Source organism: Python bivittatus, unplaced genomic scaffold, assembly GCF_059951505.1.
Source record: "Python bivittatus isolate LINGU-HERP-01145 unplaced genomic scaffold, Pbiv_v1 ctg000330_np1212, whole genome shotgun sequence".
NCBI lineage: Eukaryota > Metazoa > Chordata > Lepidosauria > Squamata > Pythonidae > Python > Python bivittatus.
The window spans coordinates 54,100,813-54,122,380 of NW_028277058.1; the positions used below are offsets into that span (position 1 = coordinate 54,100,813).

General features: G+C 40.6%; 1 protein-coding gene across 4 annotated transcripts in view; it reads left to right on the forward strand.

The window, feature by feature from the left end:
* PDE3A (phosphodiesterase 3A) overlaps nucleotides 1-21,568 on the forward strand; it is a 250,210-nt gene that overhangs the window by 192,527 nt on the left and 36,115 nt on the right. For all 4 annotated transcript variants that reach the window (XR_015796282.1, XM_088141334.1, XM_088141335.1 and 1 more), the window contains 2 exons: nucleotides 17,821-18,081; nucleotides 20,979-21,133. Coding sequence is in view for 3 of the 4 variants with exons in the window: in XM_088141334.1 (XP_087997460.1) it covers nucleotides 17,821-18,081; nucleotides 20,979-21,133 (416 nt within the window). In the remaining variant the exon portion in view is untranslated. The remainder of the gene's footprint in view (nucleotides 1-17,820; nucleotides 18,082-20,978; nucleotides 21,134-21,568) is intronic.

Genomic DNA, 21,568 nt, shown 5'->3' on the forward strand with positions numbered 1-21,568 from the left:
TTCCTAGCAATGAGGGAGGGAGGGACCTTGAACCCACAAACAGTAATGGAAACCATTCTCTCCTTCCACAGGAAAGGAGAAAGAAGAAAACCTCAGATATGCCTGCCTGTTCCAAAGCTGGAGCTGAGGAACTTAGAAAGTTGCCTTATATTAAATCATATCATTAGATCATCAGTATTGTTGACACAATCTGGCTGCAACCCTCCAAGATTTCAAGCTAGAGTCTTTTCCAGCATTTGTTGAAGAGGCTAGGGACTTAACACGATGTTTGCTGAAATATTAATATTGCCATTCAGCCTTTGGTCTAGCATAGCGTTTCTCAACCTTGGCAACTTGAATATGTGTGGACTTCAACTCCCAGAATTCTCCAGTCAGCATGGCTGGCTGGGGAATTGTGGGAGTTGAAGTCCGTACATCTTCAAGCTGCCAAGGTTGAGAAACAATGGTCTAGTGGTTAAGGCTCCAAGCTAGAAACCTGGAAACCGTGAGTTATAGTCCTGCCTTAGGCATGAAAGCTGGCTGGGTGACTTTGGGCCAGTCACTCTCTCAGCCCACAACATCAGGCTTGGGTGACAAGTCGGTCAGTAAATCCCTGTCTCAACCAATGGATCAACATTTGGTTGATCGGAAAAAAAGCGGGCCTTGCACCTGTGGGAAAAACACTAGGAAGAAAAAAAGTCAGCCTTGTTGACAAGCAATTGTGTATAGCAAATCCCCAGTTCCTAGGGCTGCCAAGTTGAGGAAGGTTTGTGTGCCAACTGAGAATAAGTACTTTCACTGCATAATTGAGAAAGCCTTTTGAATATCCTTTGCTTTTTGTCCTGGATTATGTTCCTTTACTCACTCAACTTGTTTTGACTGCTAAAAGGTTAGTTCTGAAGTCTCTTTGCTCAGAAATTCCAAATATTTCCTATCGTGTTGACCAAGGAATTTTGTTCCTTAAGGTGAAGGAGAAGATGGCATCTTCCCACCATTTCATTTATTTCATCCCATCTCATCTGGCTTCAGCAGGGGTGAATGGACACAGTCCTCCATAGCCCTCGAATGCAGCAGGTTAACTCAGGGACATAGGCCTGTCTATATGGCCCACATAGCTCTTTCTTTCTTTCTTTCTTTCTTTCTTTCTTTCTTTCTTTCTTTCTTTCTTTCTTTCTTTCTTTCATTCTTTCATTCTTTCATTCTTTCATTCTTTCATTCTTTCATTCAATTTACCTTCCTCTAATTGAGGCTGTTGCCTCATCCTGTCTAACAATAGGGCCATGAGTGATCCCTTGAATATCCCTGAAAATGTTCACATAGGCAAGCAGCAAACATAAACAGTCTTCTTTAGCACTTTTCCCATACCCAGTTGAACACAGTTGTATGTCTGCCTCGACTCTTGCCAATCTTCTGTCCTGTCCATGAGATGGTTTTTAAAATATGAATCTATTCATCTTTGCCTGAGACAGCTGCAGGATATGCCTTGTTTGCTTTTCCTGCAAAGGATTTATGATGGGGGATCATAAACTCTTGTGTGAAACTGATTTCAGATGAGGGACACTGGTACCTGCAGGATGGAGAAGGAAGTAGTATGAGAAATCAGTGAAGGAGGGCTAAGGTCAGATGATAAGAATGAACTTCTAGTAGGTGAGTGAGATAAAATGTGGGAAGAGGAAATCGGTCCTAATATTCATTTAATGTGCATTTGTTATTGCCCAATATTTTTTAGCTTGTTAATTGAACAAGACATTTGGGGGTGGGGGGAGAGAGCATGCACAAGCAGTGGAAACAGGCAGTAGTTCCTGAGTTTAAAAAAACAATTAAGGGTTTCTGAAGTGTTAGAAAAACCTAGAAAAATTAGCTTGCTAAAGTCCAGGGAGAATTTAGCTAAAGAAAGAAGAGATTGCTGTTCATTGTACAGAATTTACAATGCAGATTTCTTCATCAGGGAGAAGGGAAGAACTAAGTTGCTTTTTTTCTGCTTCCATTAAACTCAGCTGTGGGAGAAAGCGAAAGTGAGAAATGGTCTATTCAGGCAGAATTTGGAGTGCTTAACTTTTAAATGTTTTTATCCCTGCATATACAGGAATGTTTCGGATGCTGATTTAGCAGTATTCTCTCTGGTTTTCTGACAGGTTTCTCATTTTTAATACTGTAATTACATCGAAGCTGATCTAAAAAGACACTTTTTAGTTGGGGAGAAAGATGTGCGAGTTGAATGAGGCTAGGAAGATGGTTGGGAATTTTTGCTTGGCGTTTCAGAAGCATCTTCATGGGATAGAAAGAATTTTTTAAAAGAAAATCAAATATGGTTAGAAGAACTACTTAAGACATATTTCTCCAACCAGGCTATTTCAGTGTTGATGACTTTAATATTCATATATGTTAAGATGACTTTGTCTTGTTTTTACCCATAGTTTATTCATTTTTTAAAAAAAATCCAGATTAACCAGTGTGTTAATTGAAAGCCAGTTGTAACCTGAATGAATGAATTAATGCTTGGTATAATGTGTGAACAACACCAATCTTCTTAGTGGCACCAACACTTCAACAAAGATTCAGTCCTAGCCTACTTTAACACTGATGAGTCACACATTTATGGCAGGAAGAATTATATTTGAGGAGGGTAAATCTTGTAATTTTACTAGAATCCTGAAGTCCACAGTCACAACTAGCAGTTGAAGGCATCCACTTTGAATGAATAGATTCTGACTTCATTAATTTTTGAGTGATTATATTACAGTAATTCTTCATTTTAGCCCATAACCTCCCCATACACAATCTTCAGGCAACCTAGTTGTCTTCATTTCAGGAGGATAATTTAAGGGCATTTGTTATTCATAAAGTTAAACAATTGGGTGTCAGAAGTCCTCTGCTTCAAGCCACCCAGAGATTTACTAGTCAGTTGTACAGTAGTCTGCTTTCTGTTTGTTAAGATCTTAGAAGGCAAGGATGAACCATTGATTTTTAGGATCTCAAGGACAGAATGGTAGTTAGTGCTGGAAGAGCTGTTCAGTTGCTGCATTAGATCAAGGCAAGCCATTGCACTATCTAGCTCAGTTTTGTCTACACTAGGATTCTCCAACCTGGCTCCCTCCTGATATATTAGTGCTGCACCTCCCATAGTTTGCAGGCAGCTTGGCTGTGGCTGGGAGTTATGGGATTCTGAACAATCTGAAGACATCAGGATGATCTGTCCGGCACTGATTCCTCAGAATTTCAGACAATTCTTTTTCTGATTTAGTTTCTAAGGATTGAACCTGGACCTCTCAATGTGCAGTGTGCAGATGTTGGGTATAAAGGGAGTGGCCCTTGGTCTTGTCTTTTCCTTATTGCAAGCTTTACTTACACTTTGTGGAAAGATTCTGAGGACATTGCAGGGAGATTATTAAAAGCCAGACTTTCAGGTCAGAACTCTCTCAATTTTCCTTAAGACCATGGTAATGCATTGCCATATCTTTAAGATTTCTTTCCTCATTTCATCCTGCAACAGCAACAGGTCTTATTCCAATTTGTTCATTGGGAAGCGAGGCCCAGTGTGTTCATGGATATTTATCTTCTAGGCCAGTATTCCCAGGGTTGCAGACTTTAGATCCTAGAAATTTCACTGCTTTATTGAATTGTATTGAGAAAGTAACTATGCTTCTCCTCTTCCCTTCAATATTCCTGCATCAGAACTTACTGCTACACCAATTAAAAGATTTTTGTCATCAGATGGCAGCATCTTCTCAATCTTGCCTGGGCTGGAAAACTTAGCAGGGCATGGGCTGGTTAGTGGTCAATCAGGAGAACTCCAAGAAAGTATGGTACTGTAAACTGAAGGAACAAAGAAATCCCAGAAGAAGATTGTCCACAATGCTGCCAAGAAAATTACATGGATGCATCCATCAAATCCCCAGGAGTCAAGCTTGACTTGAAAGAGTTTTATTTTTCCTTCCAGCCTGGATATTGCCAGTCAGATAGGATTACTGCCTTTGCTAAGTGATTTCTGCAAAAGAGGAGAGGGGAATGGTAATGTTCACATTTCAATCCCTTTCAATCTCAGCAAAATGTCCCATTTCTCCTTATCCACATTCATCTTCCCCATCCTTCACTGCAGTTCAAGAATCAAATCATTCAATGACCACTTTGAGGCCCATGAGGCTACAAGTTTCTTAGCTCTAGCTTTTTGTGTGTGCTTTTATGAAAAGGGCCACTGTTTATTAATGCAGGCAACTGCAGGTAACTGTTGAATTAAATAAGAAAACCACAGTCCTCATTTATTTGTGAGTATATTATGGCAGGATCTCTTTGGGTTGTCTAAATTTCTTTCTGCTAGATTCCCTAACGGATGGACTGATATCTTGCTTAAAATATTACCAGAAAAAGCCAGTTTGGTGTAGTGGTTAAAGTCCTAGATTAGAAATCAGAAGACCATGAGTTCTAGTCCTCCCTTAGACATGAAAGCTGGCTGGGTGACTTTGAGCCAGTTGCTCTCTCCTCACAGCTCAACCCACCCCACAGAGTTGGTTGGGATGGATGGATGGATGGATGGATGGATGGATGGATGGATGGATGGATGGATGGATGATTTTTGTGGGGAAAATAGGAGATAGGAGCATTCAGTATTATTATTATTATTATTATTATTATTATTATTATTATTATTATTTAAACTTGTATGCCACCCGACTCTCTCTGTATGCCTCATTGATTGATTGATAATGTGCCATCAAGTTGGTGTCAGTTCTTAGCAACTACATATATAGATTTTCTCCATGATGATCTATTCCTTACCTGGTCTTTCAGCTCTTCCAGCGGCACCCCCATCGCCACTGTAACTGAGTCATCCACCTTGCTCCTGGTCATCTTCTTCTTCTCTTTCCTTCCACCTTTCCTAGCATTAGACCCTTCTCCAGAGAGTGAAGACTTTGCATCATGTATCCAAAGTAGGATAATTTGAGCCTGGTCATTTGTCCCTTGAGTGAGAACTCTAGGTTGATTGATGCCTCATTGAGATGTACAAAATAAAGGCAGGATATAACTCTAATAATAATGATCAAGTTCAGTGTCCATTTGGCCCTCATATGCTCTGTTTTGATTCCAAGAATATCCTTATAGGGGCTTAAACTGCTAAACCGAGTTAAAACGGTTGGCATTTTTACGTGTATGCGGTGCTGCTTTTAGAAAACCAAGTGCTATATATATCACTCTGAATTAATTGATCTGGTCCTTTTCTCCCCATAAGGTGACACTGGAGCTGTACCTTTGTACTTGAACTGGGTGCCAAATGCAGTTATATAATTGTTACAGAAGAATGAATACATTCACATGTATATGTACATCATTCTATTCAAAATGTGTTCCAATGGATTTCATTGGAATTACCAAAATATGTTTTGAATATCTCGGAACGTTACATTTCGCTTTAATTATTTATTTTGAATGCACAACACTTTAAATTGCGACAAACACAAAAACACATAGACAAAAATAAATCAACCTTTTTTTTTAAAAAAAAATCTAAAATATATATTCTTTTTTCTTTCCTTCCAAAAGTCAATCAAAGGAAATCAGGAATTCAGGAATGATCTTACAGCTGTTATTGAGCAGATCGAGACTTTTCATTCATGCTCTGTGTGTGAGCAAGGGTTTTGCTAGTTCTTACAGTCATTCAAGAGGTTAGAAATTATAGTCCAACATACTCCGCACAGATTTGCTTTGGCATACGATGCCACTGATTCTTAAACATTCACTCTTTTAGAACTGCAAAGAGGGAGTTTGTATCCCTGCAGTTTCCTATGAAATTTGTGCTGATCGTGTTGTTTGATGCTTCCCCGGGTATGTGCAAATGAGATTTGCTAGTGAATGGCAGGAGATCAATCCATTATTAAATCTGAAAGACTCCGGTGAATGCACTGCAAGAACCTTTGACTAAGGAAAAGTAATTCTGCTGTAGCTCTCGGTGGAGCATGATAGAATCTAGAGCAGGACCAATACCGTAAACCTTATTACCTTTCTACCGGTACTTATGCGGTTTAAGAGAAGACTATTTTTCTTCTTTTTCTTAAAAGAGAGAGAGAGAGAGAGAGAGAAAAGAATTTTGGTGACATTCTCATGTGTTCTTGCACTTACTTCATCATGAGACAGCCAGGAGGTATACATGAATGGCCTATGTTTCATTGTACAGTCATTTCTCCAGCCACCGCCAGTCTGCCTGGTTTCCCACGCTTCAGTGAAATCATGAGGGAATTCCTCGTATTAGCCTTTTTCAGACAGGGAAGTGAGAAGAGCCAGGAAAACTGTGTAACAAGAAAACAACAATATTAGCAGTTGCACCCTCCACCACTTCCAACAGACAAAATTAAAAATGCAGCAGAAGGAGATTGAAGATAAATTATCAAGAAGCTGAAAAGAAGGCTCAATTTTTTAAAAAAGGAGCCACAGAAGTCTCTTTTTCAGGGAAGAAATCATCTGAGAAATTGCAAGGCAAGATTTCAGGAGAACGTTCATGGGATTGCACTGTCCCATCAAGGGTTTGGGCCACAGAATTGGCCACTCCTAGAGCAGAGTGCCCCCTTCCTTCCAGATCAGATACTCTCAAAAGCAAGATCTCCAGAATGCCAGAAGAGAGCCATTGTTAGCAAGAGGAAAATGCTTCCATTAGAGGTTGAGTGAAATCTGGCTTTTCACAGATTGCTTGGTCTCAGAGTCCTTTGCTCTGAGTTTCTGGGACATCAGGGAAGGCTGAATCCAAAGGTAGAAAATGTTGCCTTAAGTGTTCTGGATCCAAAAAGACCCTTTCAATTTCTGTCCTTGCAAACACACCTGTAAGCACAGTGCAATTGTATTCTATGACTGTTTTAAGACATCCTTGGAGCTATAAAACAGGATGCAAGTATTCAAAACCCATCAAGTCCTGTGTTGTGCAGATGACGTGCCATGAGCAACAGCTTATCTTTCCATTCCTGACTTCTGTGATGTCACAGCAGCTCAGCCAATGGTTCTGATGTTCATTACCAGGCGCTGGAGAATAATTTTATTTCCTTCTTTGCCCCATTATGTAATTTTTAAATCCCCTATGTAGTCAAAGGAGAAGATACAGAAAATAGAATATAGATCTATTTAATTTCACAATAAATAGCTCTAACAGCATAAGAGGTCTTGTCAAGGCTCCAGGATGCTCAAAGGAAACCAGAAGAGTTTAAATTAAAACAACAATGACTAGGGCATGGGATCTTTGTCAAGGGAAATTGGATCTCTTCAGTGCACTAAGCTAACATCAGAACTCTCTGGATGTATATCCTCTAGCACCGTTGCTCTGTGGCTGAATTCCCCACACCTATTTCCCCCCCATAGAGATTTTGCAACAAATGCTTAGCACCTAATCTTGCAAAAAGTGGTATCCATGCAGAAGCATGGCGGTTTGTGAAGGCTGGAGGGGGAATTCTTAAAACAAGTGCCTGGAAGGAATAACTAGCAGGCTGCAGGAAAGAATCAAGTGAATTTTTATAATAAACTTCTCAAGAAAATCACAGAAATTGCTAGCATGTAAGTCAAAGCATGTTAGTTTGCTGGGGAGAGCAAAAGAGGGCTGGAGAGTGCAAAAGAGGGCTGGAGAGATACATTTCCTTAGATCAGTGTTTCTCCATCTTGGCAACTTGAAGACGAGTGGACTTCAACTCCCAGAATTCCCCAGCCAGCATAGCTGGCTGAGGAATTCTGAGAGTTGAAGTCCACTCGTCTTCAAGTTGCCAAGATGGAGAAACACTGCCTTAGATGCAGTTGCTGGTCGCCTATGGTGACCAGAATGACACCATAGTACAGAAGTGAATATACTGTAAAGCTCCTGTGAAAACAAAGTGTTCACAAATAAACACGGGCTCTTGTGATTTGATCTGGTTTTGCCTCCCTCAGGAAAGTGGGCAATTGTTTCCTTTATTGCATTTGGATACGATTGGGTTGTTCAATCACTTCTGCTGGTCAGACATTGCAGAATAAATTGACACCAGCTGCAACGTCTGCTGCATTTCTGCACGATGCAGACTCCTCCGAGTTTGACTCTGTCTAGCGAAGATCAAATCAATGAATGGTGCCAAGCTGCAAGGGTGAATGAGCTCCTGCTAAAACAGTTGATTCTTTCGCTTGATGGTAAAAGTAAACTTTTCAGATGCAGTAATAAAGCATGTCAGAAGGTTCTTAATCCAGGGAGGGAAGGGGGGCGCGTGAGTTGTCCAATTTGGGATATTCTGGATTAATGTTTTTTTGCCTGGTTGGATCAAATCCATACTCATATTTTCACTCAGCTTCTGCTCTCGCTGAGTAATTCATTTTCTCTCTCAGATGAATTTTATAATAATCAGTTGAAAATTGGACATGGACTGGTGCTTTTCAACCCATCTTTACTTGGCAGTTTTTATGGGGGAAAGCTCAAAACCTTTTGCGAAAAGTATGGAGTTGGGTGAATTTTTCCAAAATGTGAGAGATTTAGCTAACTTTAGAAAATCAGGGTACATCATCCAAAGTCCTGGAAGTTGCCATTTTGAATGTGACTGACGTGGGAAGTTATTAAATATATAGCCCATAGTCACATTAGCTGTATGCATTTAATTTTGATTACCACAGTGTTTGGAACATGCTCCCCTCCAAAGATCCCCATGGCCCCTTCCCTCCTTGTTTTCCCCAAGGTACTCAACTATTTTATTCTGTTGTTCTTTTGAGGCTGATTGATTCTGTACAGCCATTTGATTTATTTATTAATTTGCTTAGTTTATATTTTGCTGTTGCTTTCACGCTCTCTCTTTCCTTCCTCCTTGTTGTCAACAGTATTCATGGTGGGGAACGTCAGGGTGGCCATTGCACTACAGTTGAAGCCCCGCCTCCTTTGTAGCGACTTTGCACAGGTGTACGAAGGGGCAGGGCTTCAGCTGTACCACCCCCAACTGCCATCTTCTCTTTTTTTTACCTATATGGAGGACACCACTGGAACCTGTGTCTGAGTCTGCATGGATGGGGGACAGTTGACTGTTATGGGGAAATAAATAAAAATAAAGTGATCAGTGTAAAGTAATCAGATTTAGTTTTGGTCCTGGCCCTTCCTGCTGCTTTATTCTGGTCCAGTCTGTTTCTAAAAAGGCAGCCTCTGGCATATCCTAAAGCCCAGGTGTAGCCCTTGGCCTGAAAAAATGGTGTCTTCCTGTTTCAGAGGAAAGGGCTGAGAATTTTTGACTATCATCACGTAGATGTAGCTAGTTGTACAGTAGCCAGCTAATGCTACTGGCCACCATTAGTCACCGTTCAACCAGGTCAAGCAGCAAAAGAGTGTGAATTATGTCCAGAGGCTGCTCAGACTGGACGTGCATTGCTACCATCCCTCCTCCTCAGAAGTACAGGAGACACATTTTTCTTATTTAGCTTATATCATTTATATAGCTGTTCATCTCATGCAAGTAACTCTGGGTGGCTTACAGGATTAAAAAGAAACAAACCCCCCAAACACACACACACACACCGGTGCCTCATAAACAATTAACTATTAAACACCCATCCTAGCCGAGCTGATCTCCACCTTGGCCCAAAGGCCTGGGGGAACAGCCAGGTCTTCAATGCCTTGCAGAAGGCTTGAAGAGTTGGGGCCATCCAAATCTCTGGGAGGATGCTGTTCCCTAGCTAACATAGCTTCGTTAAACAAAGAATGGTTTAGCATGATGTGTAAACTTAGCCAGTGGCAATATGCAAACCATGCTTGTGGAACACATTGGCTCAAGCTACTATAATTCAAAGATCTAAGGCACAAGTAAATATATCAGCAAGGAAACATACTATCAGTGAGGGAATTTGGGTGCATCTTCCTGCTTCCAAATAAGGTTATTCATCAGAAACTGAATATTTGTAACATCTACTGTATCTCTTAAAGACTGCCCAGGTAAGAAGTCAGAGGCACCAAGGAGTCCTTTCTAACTACACGTAGTCCCTGGGTTAAGAACACCCGGTTTACGGATGACCTATAGTTAAGAACAGAGCCTATTGTAGCAAAATTCAAGTTAAATACACAACAATTCGAGTTAAATACACAGTGGTTCCAGTTAATTACACAATACTACTTATACAGTATTATACAATAATACTGTTCCAGCTTACATACAAATTTGACTTAAGGACAGACTTTGGGAATGGAACTCATTCTTAAACTGGGGACTACCTGTAGTTAAATTGCAGTCTCATAAAATCACAGAATCTAGAATTCTGAAACATTTCAATGATAATTATAATAATAATATCCAAGAATCACCTATTAGTGCATTTCTCTATTAAGATTCCATAGCGCTCCAGAAGACCTTTGGAATGCAGAGTTCTCAGAAATTCAATATTATTTTAACAACAACAAAAAATAATGCTGAAGCCTGCTCTACCTGTTGCTCTTCCCTTCCTGTCCCTCACCTTGCTCCTCTTCCAAGATAACAAAATCAAAGTGTTGGAGGTTACAGGAAGTCCTGAAACTAAAATATTGATGTCAGTATTTCTGTTCCCCTCCCTCATCCCACAGCTACAGAGATGGATAATCAACTTAAAAGCTGAGTGTTCTCAGTGTAGTCAGTTGAGATTGAAGCCCATCTTAAAAACATCCATCTAAAAGAGTCATTCCATTCCAGTAAGTGATGTTGTGGGAAGACAAGATCTGGCTGCTGAGAGGTTGGAGTAGCGAGCTGTTGGATGGCTTTTTGACAGCTCCTTTATGAGATTAGACAGAAGAAGAATATATATTGCCTTGTCCGTTTGCTTGTTAAATGAAGGTGATGCATGAGAACACCTCTACCATTTATGACAGACAGTATGATCTCTTTGTAATCTTTGACACTGATCAGAAGAGAAATCTGATAGGTGAAAGAGTTCTTTATGGTAGGACTGAGCATCTTCGCTTTGTATAGCTGCTCAAGAAATGGTCTCAGAACAGTGAAACGCTAGCATGCCGCTCACCAGGACCACCATACCCAAGCTGGTGCCTTCTTGACAAGTTGACTACAAACCCAGAATTCCCATCCAGCCTGTGCCATATTTTGGAATGGAAATCAGTGACAACTGTTTTACCGGAAAAATACATTCTAAGCTTACCAATAACTTGTAGATATCATAATTTCGGGGGGGGGGGGTTCCAGTAGGTTATTCTTGACTATTCTATGTACTATAGATGTTCAGTGATGCAGCCTAAAACTGCAGTTGCAATTTCTCAACCTCAGCATGCTGCTGCCTTATATTCTGCCTATGATGGACTACCAATCACAGTTTCCATGCAGAAAATCCCAAATTTAATACCTGACAAGTTCAGGAAGACCTGGGGAGCTTCCACTAGCCAACATAAAATCCAAGGATCCTCCTGATGTGTGGACTTTTGTCCCAGAGTTCTCATTTCTGAGAATTCTGGGAATTAAAGTCCTTATATCTAAAGGGCGCTAAGGTTGGGGAAGATAGAGGTGGATAATGTAGAGTCAATTGCCTTGTTCTAACTGGAGGTGAACCAGTTTCATTTGTTTCAGTGTAACATTGTTTAGTAGGCCCCTTCTGCTCATGGTGGGGCTGTGCATTTGTGTATGATGGGGAGATGGTGGGTGTTGGGCTGGCTGGCAGTGTTTTAATCAAGGTCAACCAACCCTTGTTCCATCCTTGCTTAAACATCTGGCTGGTTGTCTGCAACGTCTGGCTGCTTTCTCCCTCATCTAGAGTGTCTTTTAGTTAGTTTTGAATATAGGGTAGCAAGTTATTGTGCAAGAGTGAAATGAATTCCACAGTGGGGTGGGGGGGTCCTGTCAATCTCTATGATTCGCCCCCACCCTGTCTTTCCATTCCAGTGGAACATGGTGTATTGTTTACATAAGTCACCCAGACACCTTAAAAATAAGGACAAAGAAGAAACATGCAGCTCACTTTCCCCATGAGTAATGAATATTAAAGTACAAGTACTGCTTTATTCACTGAGCTGGAGAGTTTAATTTCTTCTCCTATTGCTCTTTGAGGCCTAGTAAGTCTTGGTGACTTTCCTTCCTGCATTTGTTTTGACTGTAAGATTATTCACCAGCTCAAATGAAAGCCAAGCAAATGCATTTGCACAACCTGCTAAGCTTAGTGAGGTTAAGCTTGGTTTGAGTTTTCTGCAGCTTAGTGTGCAGTGCAAACCTAGCCTGTTGCCTTAGTTTAAGATTCCAGGGTATTGTGTGAACCCCCAAATGGGTTAAACCAGGTTTAAACAAGGTTTAAGCAGGTTAGACCCAGGAAAGCTAATAGACATTGGTAGTCTTCTACAGGTAGTCCTTGACTTACGACCATTTGTTTAACAGCTGTTTGAAGTTATGATGGCACTGAAAAAAGTGACTTGCAACCGGTCCTTGTGCTTACGGCCATCACAGCATCCCCATGGTCATGTGATCAAAATTTGCAACCTTCCCAGGGGGCTTCCAACAAGCAAAGTCAATGGGGGAAGCCAGATTTGCTTAACAACCACAACAGAAAGGTTGTAAAATTGGGCGCAACTCACTTAACCACATTGCTTAGCGACAGATGTTCTGGTCCCAATTGTGGTCGTAAGTCGAGGACTACCTGTATTCTCTTTTCAAAGAGTTACAGTATTCTGATTTACAAACAGGAAGAGTCCCGAAGCCCTGTACATAACTTCTTCCCATGTTCCATTGGGTTGGAGAGAATAAAAGTAATTCACTTATTCCTTGAAATCTTGGAGGAAATTAGCACTGTCTGGAAACACAAAAAAACACAAAACTCCTCTAATGGATTTACATTACATTACAATAACCAGGCAGTGATTCTTTCTCTCTGTTTTCCATACAGAATTAGGGAACTAATATATATATACAGTTTTTAAGAGAATAAAAACAATACGGATTTTGGAAAAAGAGTAAAGAAAGTAAAGAAAAATAACAAGTAAGTGAAAAAAAGGTGCAAAGAAAGAAAGAGAAAAGAAAGAAAAAGAGCAATAAAGAAGCAGAATTTCTGGAGCTATTTTCATAATGAGCAGAACAGATGGGCATTGTAGTCCAAAAAATCTAGAGGATACTGCATTGCCTATCTCTGTCATAAGCTGTTGCCCACAAGCCTCTTCCTCTCTCTCCTCAAGCATTCCAGCAGAACAATGAGAACTACAATCGAAATGTTTTATTACAATATCATCGTTATTAATTGCAGGAAGCTAATTTACTTTTCCATAGAAAAATCTCAGCCCACGGACTTGCAAATTTATGCATTCATTCTCTGGGATCTGGGGAGATGGCATTGGAATGCATACCCAGTGGGTTAAAATAAGAGTTTAAATATACCCCTTCAACACACCCTTCTTTTATGCCCAGCATAAATTTTAACAATCAACAAGAAAGGGTATTTTGATCAGAAAACATACAATGTATGCTATCGCCATCTACTGGAGCCGTGGCATGATGCAGCGCAGAGGGCTTTCCATTTTTTCAGTCTCCTGGAGTGTACGTACATAAGCCTTGTATACTAGATAACAAGCAGAGTTTAGTGGCTTTATTTGTCAGCTGGGGCATTTTTAAGAAGTTGCATGACAGATAGCTGAAACCATTCTTGAACCCATAGTAAAATAAGTTCAGGTTTTTCTGGTTTTGTGTTGAAGTGTCTGTGCTAATGCTCTGCCTACTTTCCAAACTAAATCTTTATCCCCAGTGAAAGGTTGTTTTCAAATGTTCTTTCAAACAGTGAAAGTCTCCTAAGTGGAAGGAAGTGTTTTTGGCATTATGAGGTAGCCAAAGTGTCTGTGTTAATGTCCTGTTTTTCCTTGTTCAATCATCTCTCCAGCAATCTGTAGTCTCCTTGGCTTTTCCTACTACTGGATGGTCTACCTTTGGGATGGTAGATCCTGCTTCTTCAAAGTCCATCTTTCACTTCCATAGAATATCATAAGGAAAACCATTGCCTGCACAGTTCTGTTCATTGTAGGTACATACGCGTCCTGGCCTCTGAAAGTCTTTTCCAAGGCCTTCATTGTGGCGGCTAATTTCTTGACTGCTGGTTCCTTTACTGATCCTAAAAGGCAGAAGCTATCCACCACTACAGTATCTTCATTGTCAATATCCGGAGTCAAATCAGAATGCACTGTATTACAGCTTATCATCGTGTGAGCATGGAGCCAGTGAGCAGTTCTTTCTTAAAAGGGATCCTGTTGAAATAGAAAAAGACAATAACATTGAGTGAGTTAGCTTAGAAAAATAAGAGCAAGGATGGCAGAGCCAGGATTGAAAACCTGTAGCCCTCAATATATTCAATATAGTGGCTTCTAACATGGCAAGTGGTCAGAGATTTTGTAATCCAAAATCATCAGGACAACCTCAGACTCCCCTCTTTTTTTCCTTAAGCTCTTTCATGCAGAAAGATCAGGGGTATGAAAAATGTCCTTGAGGGCCTCACGGAGCCTATTAACATGATTTTTGTGGCCCTCAAACACCTCTCTTACCCAGAAATGTGGAGCCAAATGTTAGAAACTTTTTTGCACTTGGGAGGTTGAGGAGAAAGCAGGACCTGCCCACTTTTAGCCCATAGTTCTTGATGTATAACACAAAACCTGGAGCTGTATTTTTGCTGATGGAAGTTTTGCACCCCTGATTAGGTGAACATGTGGTCATAGCCCTTTGGGACCATCATGTTCTTCATGGGTTGTGAAGGGGATTGACCTGATTTTACCATTCTCTGAATCATGAAACGCATGTATCAAAATTCCTTGCTTACAAATGTGTGTTTCAAAATAAAATGTTTTGGGTAATGCATAAATTGAAATAATATAGTTGTAGGAATACCCATTTTGTGAGAAAATAGATGTGCATATTTCTTTAAAAGCACACATTAATTTGGAAATGGAATAGGCTTACTGAGGAACATAGGCAAAGTAGATTTCAGAACATAAATTGGTGAATTACTCTGCCTCTTTTCCAGAATTAAAAAGAATTCATGTCCTCTCCCTGATTATTTTTAAAGTAAATCTGATCAACCCTGGGAGCAGCTGAGAATTTTGATCAATTTATATTTTTATAAGGACTCTTTAAATCAAAGAAAGTTGGGAAAGCATGGAAAAATCAGTTTCATAAAAACAAAAGGAACTGAATGCTTAGCTCTTCAAAATGAATCCTTGTGTATTCCTCCATGTTTATTGGCTCAGCTTAGGATTTCCATCTTTTTAATTTTTTTTCTGGTAGGTTCCTTGCCTTTAACACAGCAGGGAGCTATTACATGGTCCTTTCCAAGCTGAGAATAGTTTCACCTGATGGGTTTCATTTGATTTGGTGGTTTTATACAAACTTAGCAAGACGGGATAATTTTCTTCTTGAATGGGGACCCCCCCAAAAAATCCCTTGGAGAAAGTGAAACGACAAATTTGTTCATTTTTTACGTTCTCCATCCCTCTTTGTCTCCTCCTTTTGTGGACAACTCCTATGTTCCTCGCCCTGGTTCATGGTACGTCTTCCAGCAATTCTGTTTCCCTTCCAATTTATTTTCACATCTGTTAGAGAGAATAATTCACATTTCAAATGACGATAGCTGCCATTGTTTTGTTCTATATTTTCTTTCTCCCCCCCTTCTTACTTGGCTGTGTCTTTATTTCACCGGTTTCTAACCATCTGGATTTTAAGACTTAAAAGTTCTGTAGTGTAGGGAGAATTACACTGAACTTGATGTATAATTTAAAGCAAAAATTGAGACCCCTTATGAATCTGTAATTCCTTGCTACATGGACTTAAAAGGTAAGATAGATAGATAGATAGATAGATAGATAGATAGATAGATAGATAGATAGATAGATAGATAATTCATGATCAATACCTTTAATTGTTTTGTCTTTCTTTTCTACCCCTGCTCTCTACCAAATACTGAGGAATAAAGGGGACCGAACAGCTGTGTTTCCTGTCACAGAGGAAATTCCAAACTCTTGATGATATCAGTATTTTTTTTTATCATCTCAAAGTGGGACATGTCAGAGACTAAAGATTTTCCATATATATTCATTCATGTTGTCCCAAAATAGCCAAAAACAAAACAGTAGGGACTAAATTATCCCAACGGTTGGAAAAATAGACAAACTCAGGAGGCTGTTTTGATTAATTATATTTTCTCTTATATCTGGAGCACAGTAATTTAGGTAAAGAATCAAGGGATTGATGAAAAAGGCCAGATTTTATCCTGCTTCTTATCTATGGCTTGTTCTAACTATGGTTGATTGCCTTCTTCCTGGTTATTTCAAAGCCACGTCTCATCTTGCAAGGACGGAGGCCGTTATCCAGATGGCTTGTTTTGTTTAGGCATCAAGAGGATGCCCTCATGAGGATATTTCATGCAGATGTTGGGTCCCTTGGATGATATTGAGAGTATCAGGAAACCTAAATGAACCAGACAATAAGAAGGGGGTGAATCCAAAGGGCTATGATAGAGGTCAAAACAAAGCTAAGCTAGAGAAACAGACCCATAGGGCACAGAAAAGAAATAAGGTAGAGAGAGGTAGACAACAAAGAGGAGGAGCCAAAAGAGAACAGTTGAATGGGAGGAGAGAATGCAAAAGAAGGGATTACTACAATCCAGCACTAGAAGGAAAAGGATGCGAAGCCAAAACTAATAGAAGGCAAAGCTGTGGACTCAGAAGAACCCAGGAGTCAATTTTAGTTTGGGTCAATTTTATACTCAACATGGCTCTTCCAGGAGAATACATGGGCTAACTCTGCTGTGGTGTGAAGCAACATGCTTATAGCAAAGGCAAGAAGCAGAGGTGGTCACTTAATAGAAACATCATTAGTTTCCATACTGGCTCAGTTCTTACACCAGTTGCCATGATGACATGACAACTCATTGGGGGGGTGGACATTATCTTTATGAGGTCTGTCAAGTCCACACCCATTATTTTTGTGAAAGGAGCCCAAATTTCTTTAAGAAAACATGTTTAAAAAATTACGGAATGTATTTTCAGTCCTGGTAAATCCCTTTTGGGGCTGAACTGCAAACTCTAAAATGACTGGCTGTTTCCACAGAAACTGCCGTCATGTGCCGTTCAAGTTTTTTTGGAAATTAAAGAGGTTGAAGGCATGGAGAACAGTGGAGAAAAGGAAATATGTTTACTTTCAAGTCTTGGCCAGCAAGTTCATGATCTGCCTTGGAAACTATATCAGCTCATGATAAATTGTTGGCCTCTTGTTGCTGGCTTTCTGATGTCCTGTAGATTATCTTTAGTTCTCCCGCTCCCTTCCTCCTTTTTTTTTTGTTTGTTTGTTTCTTGTTTTGCTTTGTGATGGTTGGCAATCTTGATTGCTAGGACCTATGGAAGGGCCCATATTTTCAATGGTTAATCAGGTCTGAAATTGCATTTCCCACCTTGAATGCCTTTTTCCTTGAATGGAAGGCAAAATAGGACACAGGCTAACATTGATGTAGACTACTATCAAGAAAGTCTATAGGGAATTATCTTCTCAAAGCCTTGTCATCCATTCTCAGGTTCTGGGGACAAAAAGATGGAATGAGCTAGAGCCCCTGAAAGACATACAAATTCTTCTAAAGAGCATGTGTGTTTACATCATAAGTCAAACTAGAAGTAGTAGGAATTGCTTCATTTATGTTCTGTCTTTCCATTTAATGTGCAAACAGCATCCTCAGGCAGATGGTGACCCCCATTAATGGAACCATAGGACAGGAATTATGCTTTTTTTTTCTTCTGTGCTGCCTAGGTCAGCAGTGCAATGCCAGTAGGCACCAGGGCAGCCCTCCCCCCATGAGAATAAACTTCATACTGCACAGATCACATTTGGGTAGCTATGCATTATTTACTTTCTAATTTAGGGCTAATGTTTCTTTTTCTTCTCTTTCCAGTCTTCAGGTACCAGTATTACAGTAGATATTGCTGTCATGGGAGAAGCTCATGGACTCATTACTGACCTTCTAGCAGATCCTTCTTTACCACCCAACGTCTGCACCTCCCTCCGAACAGTGAGCAACCTGCTTAATACCCAGTTGACCTTCCAAGCTATTCATAGACCAAGAGTCAATGCTTTGGCATCATTCAATGAAAATTACACCTGTTCTGACACAGAGGAATGTTCGGAGAAGGGAGAAAAGCTTACCATTCCCAAGGTATGTTGTCTATTCCAGCTTCTTATCAAAACTTCTTCTTTTCTCATGGGATAAATTCTGGGCAAGTAAGGCAGGAATAGGAAACGTATGGACCTCTGGACATTGCTGGATCACAGTTTCTAGCAGTCTCCTGGCCAGTAGTAAGGGACCCTGGGAATTGTAATTCAGTAACAAATAGCCACAAATTCTCCATCTTTGGTCTAAAGCAAGACAGAAGGCTTATCTACACGTCCTGCTTGCCACAGTTCAGGGACATTCTTTTAACCATTTGTATAGGACATTTTTCACAATAACACCTTCATCTCATTGTCAGCACACTCCTGAGGGAAACTGAAGGCAGTCTGAGTTGTTCTGGCATGAAAGTGATGTTTTCCTTCATATCCTGACACAAGACATGTCATGTGGACATTTGAGGGCACATGGAGGAGAATGCCGAAGGATGCATTCAGCACTCAGGTCTGCTGTGTGACTCCTCACTTCTGTAGGACACTGTAGTTTGGCTGTGTGGAGGACCTAAACCCCAACTTCAACAGCTGCTTTATTCACTATATTTTAATGGCAATATCAACCTACTTTATTCACTGTATTTCAGTGGGAATATCAACCTAATGGGAAATAACCTAAATAGTGGTTATTTCCAATATACAAGAGAATTCTCTAAACCTTTATACCCATTTCATATAAACCAAAAGCCTTTTGTCAACTTCCAGCTTTCGAACAACACTTACCTAGTAGCTCCATCTGGGCTGCACAACTCCAGAACACCACTAGAGGTCAGCCAAGAGAGACAGAAAGCTAAGTATTTGCTGCCATCTGGTAGCTGATAGGTTGATTGGTCAATAATCCATTGGTGAAAAATTAAAGGAAAAAAATGATTGGACAGCCCCATACTACACAAGGACCACTCCAACACATCTGTGTAGTGATTGGTAATAGATGTTCCTGTGGTTAGGAATATTGAATGGGAATGGAATTTTGGCCAGGGAATTCACTAGTCCCTTCGATACATTTTGCATGCAGTGATGGAATTCACATATCACACTAACGCATTCATATGCCTTAGGACAATATGTAAACCCAGCAATGGGATTTGCCGACCAGTGGCAATGAACACATGCTTAGCAGTATATACACACTGAGTATCAGCCCCACTAGGTAGATCAGACCAAGAAATCAACTCCACAGAAAGGCTAAAACTACTTTTACTGCAATTGGTTGTAATAACAGAATCTTGCAAGTCTGATTGTGTGGGACCTCCTCCCCCTTCTTATACTCCAGTGAATCAGGGAAGAGTCTGTCTGAGCCATTTCCAAATGTTATCTGGATGTTCTGGACTTAAAATATGTTCTCCCTCTCCAAACTCTTCTTTTTTGAAAGAATTTCAAAAGTAAATTGCCATTCATTGAACTGTAGAAAGCCAAACTCAAGCAGGTACTATATTTCCCATGTTCAAATCCTGGTTTAATATTTGTTAAGAACAATTATTTATTTATTAAACTTGTCCCCGCCCATCCCCCCCCAACGGGGGACTCTGGGCGGCTTACAACAGATTAAAACAATAAATAAATATACAGTTAAAATTTATAAGAGGACACATTTACAGAGAATAAAAGGAAAAGGAAAAATCCAAGAGGCCAGTGGAAGCAACACCAGGCCTCGAGGGGGCTAGCCAACCCCATATCTGATGACCTCCCTCCCCACCCAGGCCAGATGGCAGAGCCAGGTCTTCAAGTCCCTCCAAAAGGCCGGGAGTGAGGGGGCCTGTCTCACCTCCGGGGGCAAGATGTTCCAAAGGGCGGGGGCCACAGCAGAGAAGGCCCACCTTCTGGACCTCATTAGTCGGAGTTCTTTTGCCGAGGGGGCCCGGAGCATGCCCTCTCTGTGTGATCGGGTGGGAGAGGTTGAAATTGTGGGGGAGAGGCGGTCCCTCAGGTAGCCTGGCCCCATGCCATGTAGGGCTTTAAAGGTGATAACCAACACCTTGAATTGGAACCGGCAGCAAACCGGTACCCAATGCAGCTCACGGAGCAATGATGTTATATGGGTCCTTCTTTGGACCCCAAAAATAGCTCACGCAGTTGCATTCTGGACCAGCTGAAGCTTCTGGATACTCTTCAAGGGTAGCCCCATGTAGAGCACTTTGCAGTAATCTATCTGGGAGATAACAAGGGCATGAGTGACCATTCGAAGGGCATCCCGATCCAGGAAAGAGCATAACTGGTGCACAACCCGGAGCTGTGCAAAAGCCCTCTTGGCCACGGCCACCACCTGCTCAATTAGCTATAGATTCTGTGCTTAGCTGTTATGGAAGAATTGCAGGGGAAGGAAACTGTCACCAAAGTAGATGTAGAGATGTTGGAAGAAAAGGGAATTCATTGGCAGTCTCAGTTCAATAAACTATGGGGCAGGTTGAAATGTCTATCAGACAGAGGCCCAATTCAAATAAAATGAACCCTGCAAGATAACCATTTCATAATCAATTTATTTGAACAAGATATGAATCTGATCCTTAAGAGAACATCAAAAACACAGAAATATCTGAAACACACTTTTCTCATCCATGGAAATATAATAAATGATAACAGTTTTGGGTAAAAGGACTATGCACAAAATCCTTGAACTGGACTCAAGACACAAGAAAAAGACAGTAGAACATTCTCAGAAATTAATAGTTTTTTCTTTTTTCATCTACAGCAGTGTTGTCCAAACTTGGCCACTTTAAAATGAGTGGACTTCAACTCCCAGAATTCCTGGCTGGGGAATTCTGGAAGTTGAAGTCCACTCATCTTAAAGTGGCCAAGTTTGGACAATACTGATCTACAGAGTTATCTGGTGTCCTTGCTAATAACAACTGAAGTTTATGGATAAAAATAAATATGTTATTGTCTTACCTGCAGCGCTTCCGGAAGAGCCTGCCACCAGGTCTTGTCCGGCGAGTGTCATCCACGTGGACAACAACTACATCTGCCACCGGTTTGCCCACCTTGGAGCCCGCTCCAGTAAGAAGGGACCGCAGTGCTAGCATCAAACCTCATGATACTTCATCATCCAGGTAAGAAAATAATTGTGGAATTTTTTCACAATAGGGAAAGGCCGTGGTGGCAAGTAGCAGCACAGACGTATTTAAGAAAAATAGAACACATCTGGGGGTGAGTTAGAACATGGTGATTGACTTGGTGCAACCATAAAGATTAAGGTGCTAATTCTCAAAAATGCCCTACTGGGACTAACAGAGATGGCCAGCAAGACTTGCAAGTTATTGGCAGCCAAAACAGTCTGAAAGCAGGATTGTAGAGGTATGAAACACAGTGAAATGACTCAGCTGTTGCTCCCGAAAACTCAATATATCGCAACTGGAAATGCTGTCAAACGTACTGTTCCCTCTGTATTCAGCAAAGAAAGGAATAACTTGAAGGATGATGACCCCACACCATATATAAAAAATAATACTCTGCCAAGAAATCCATGTTCTTTTTTTTTTATTGTT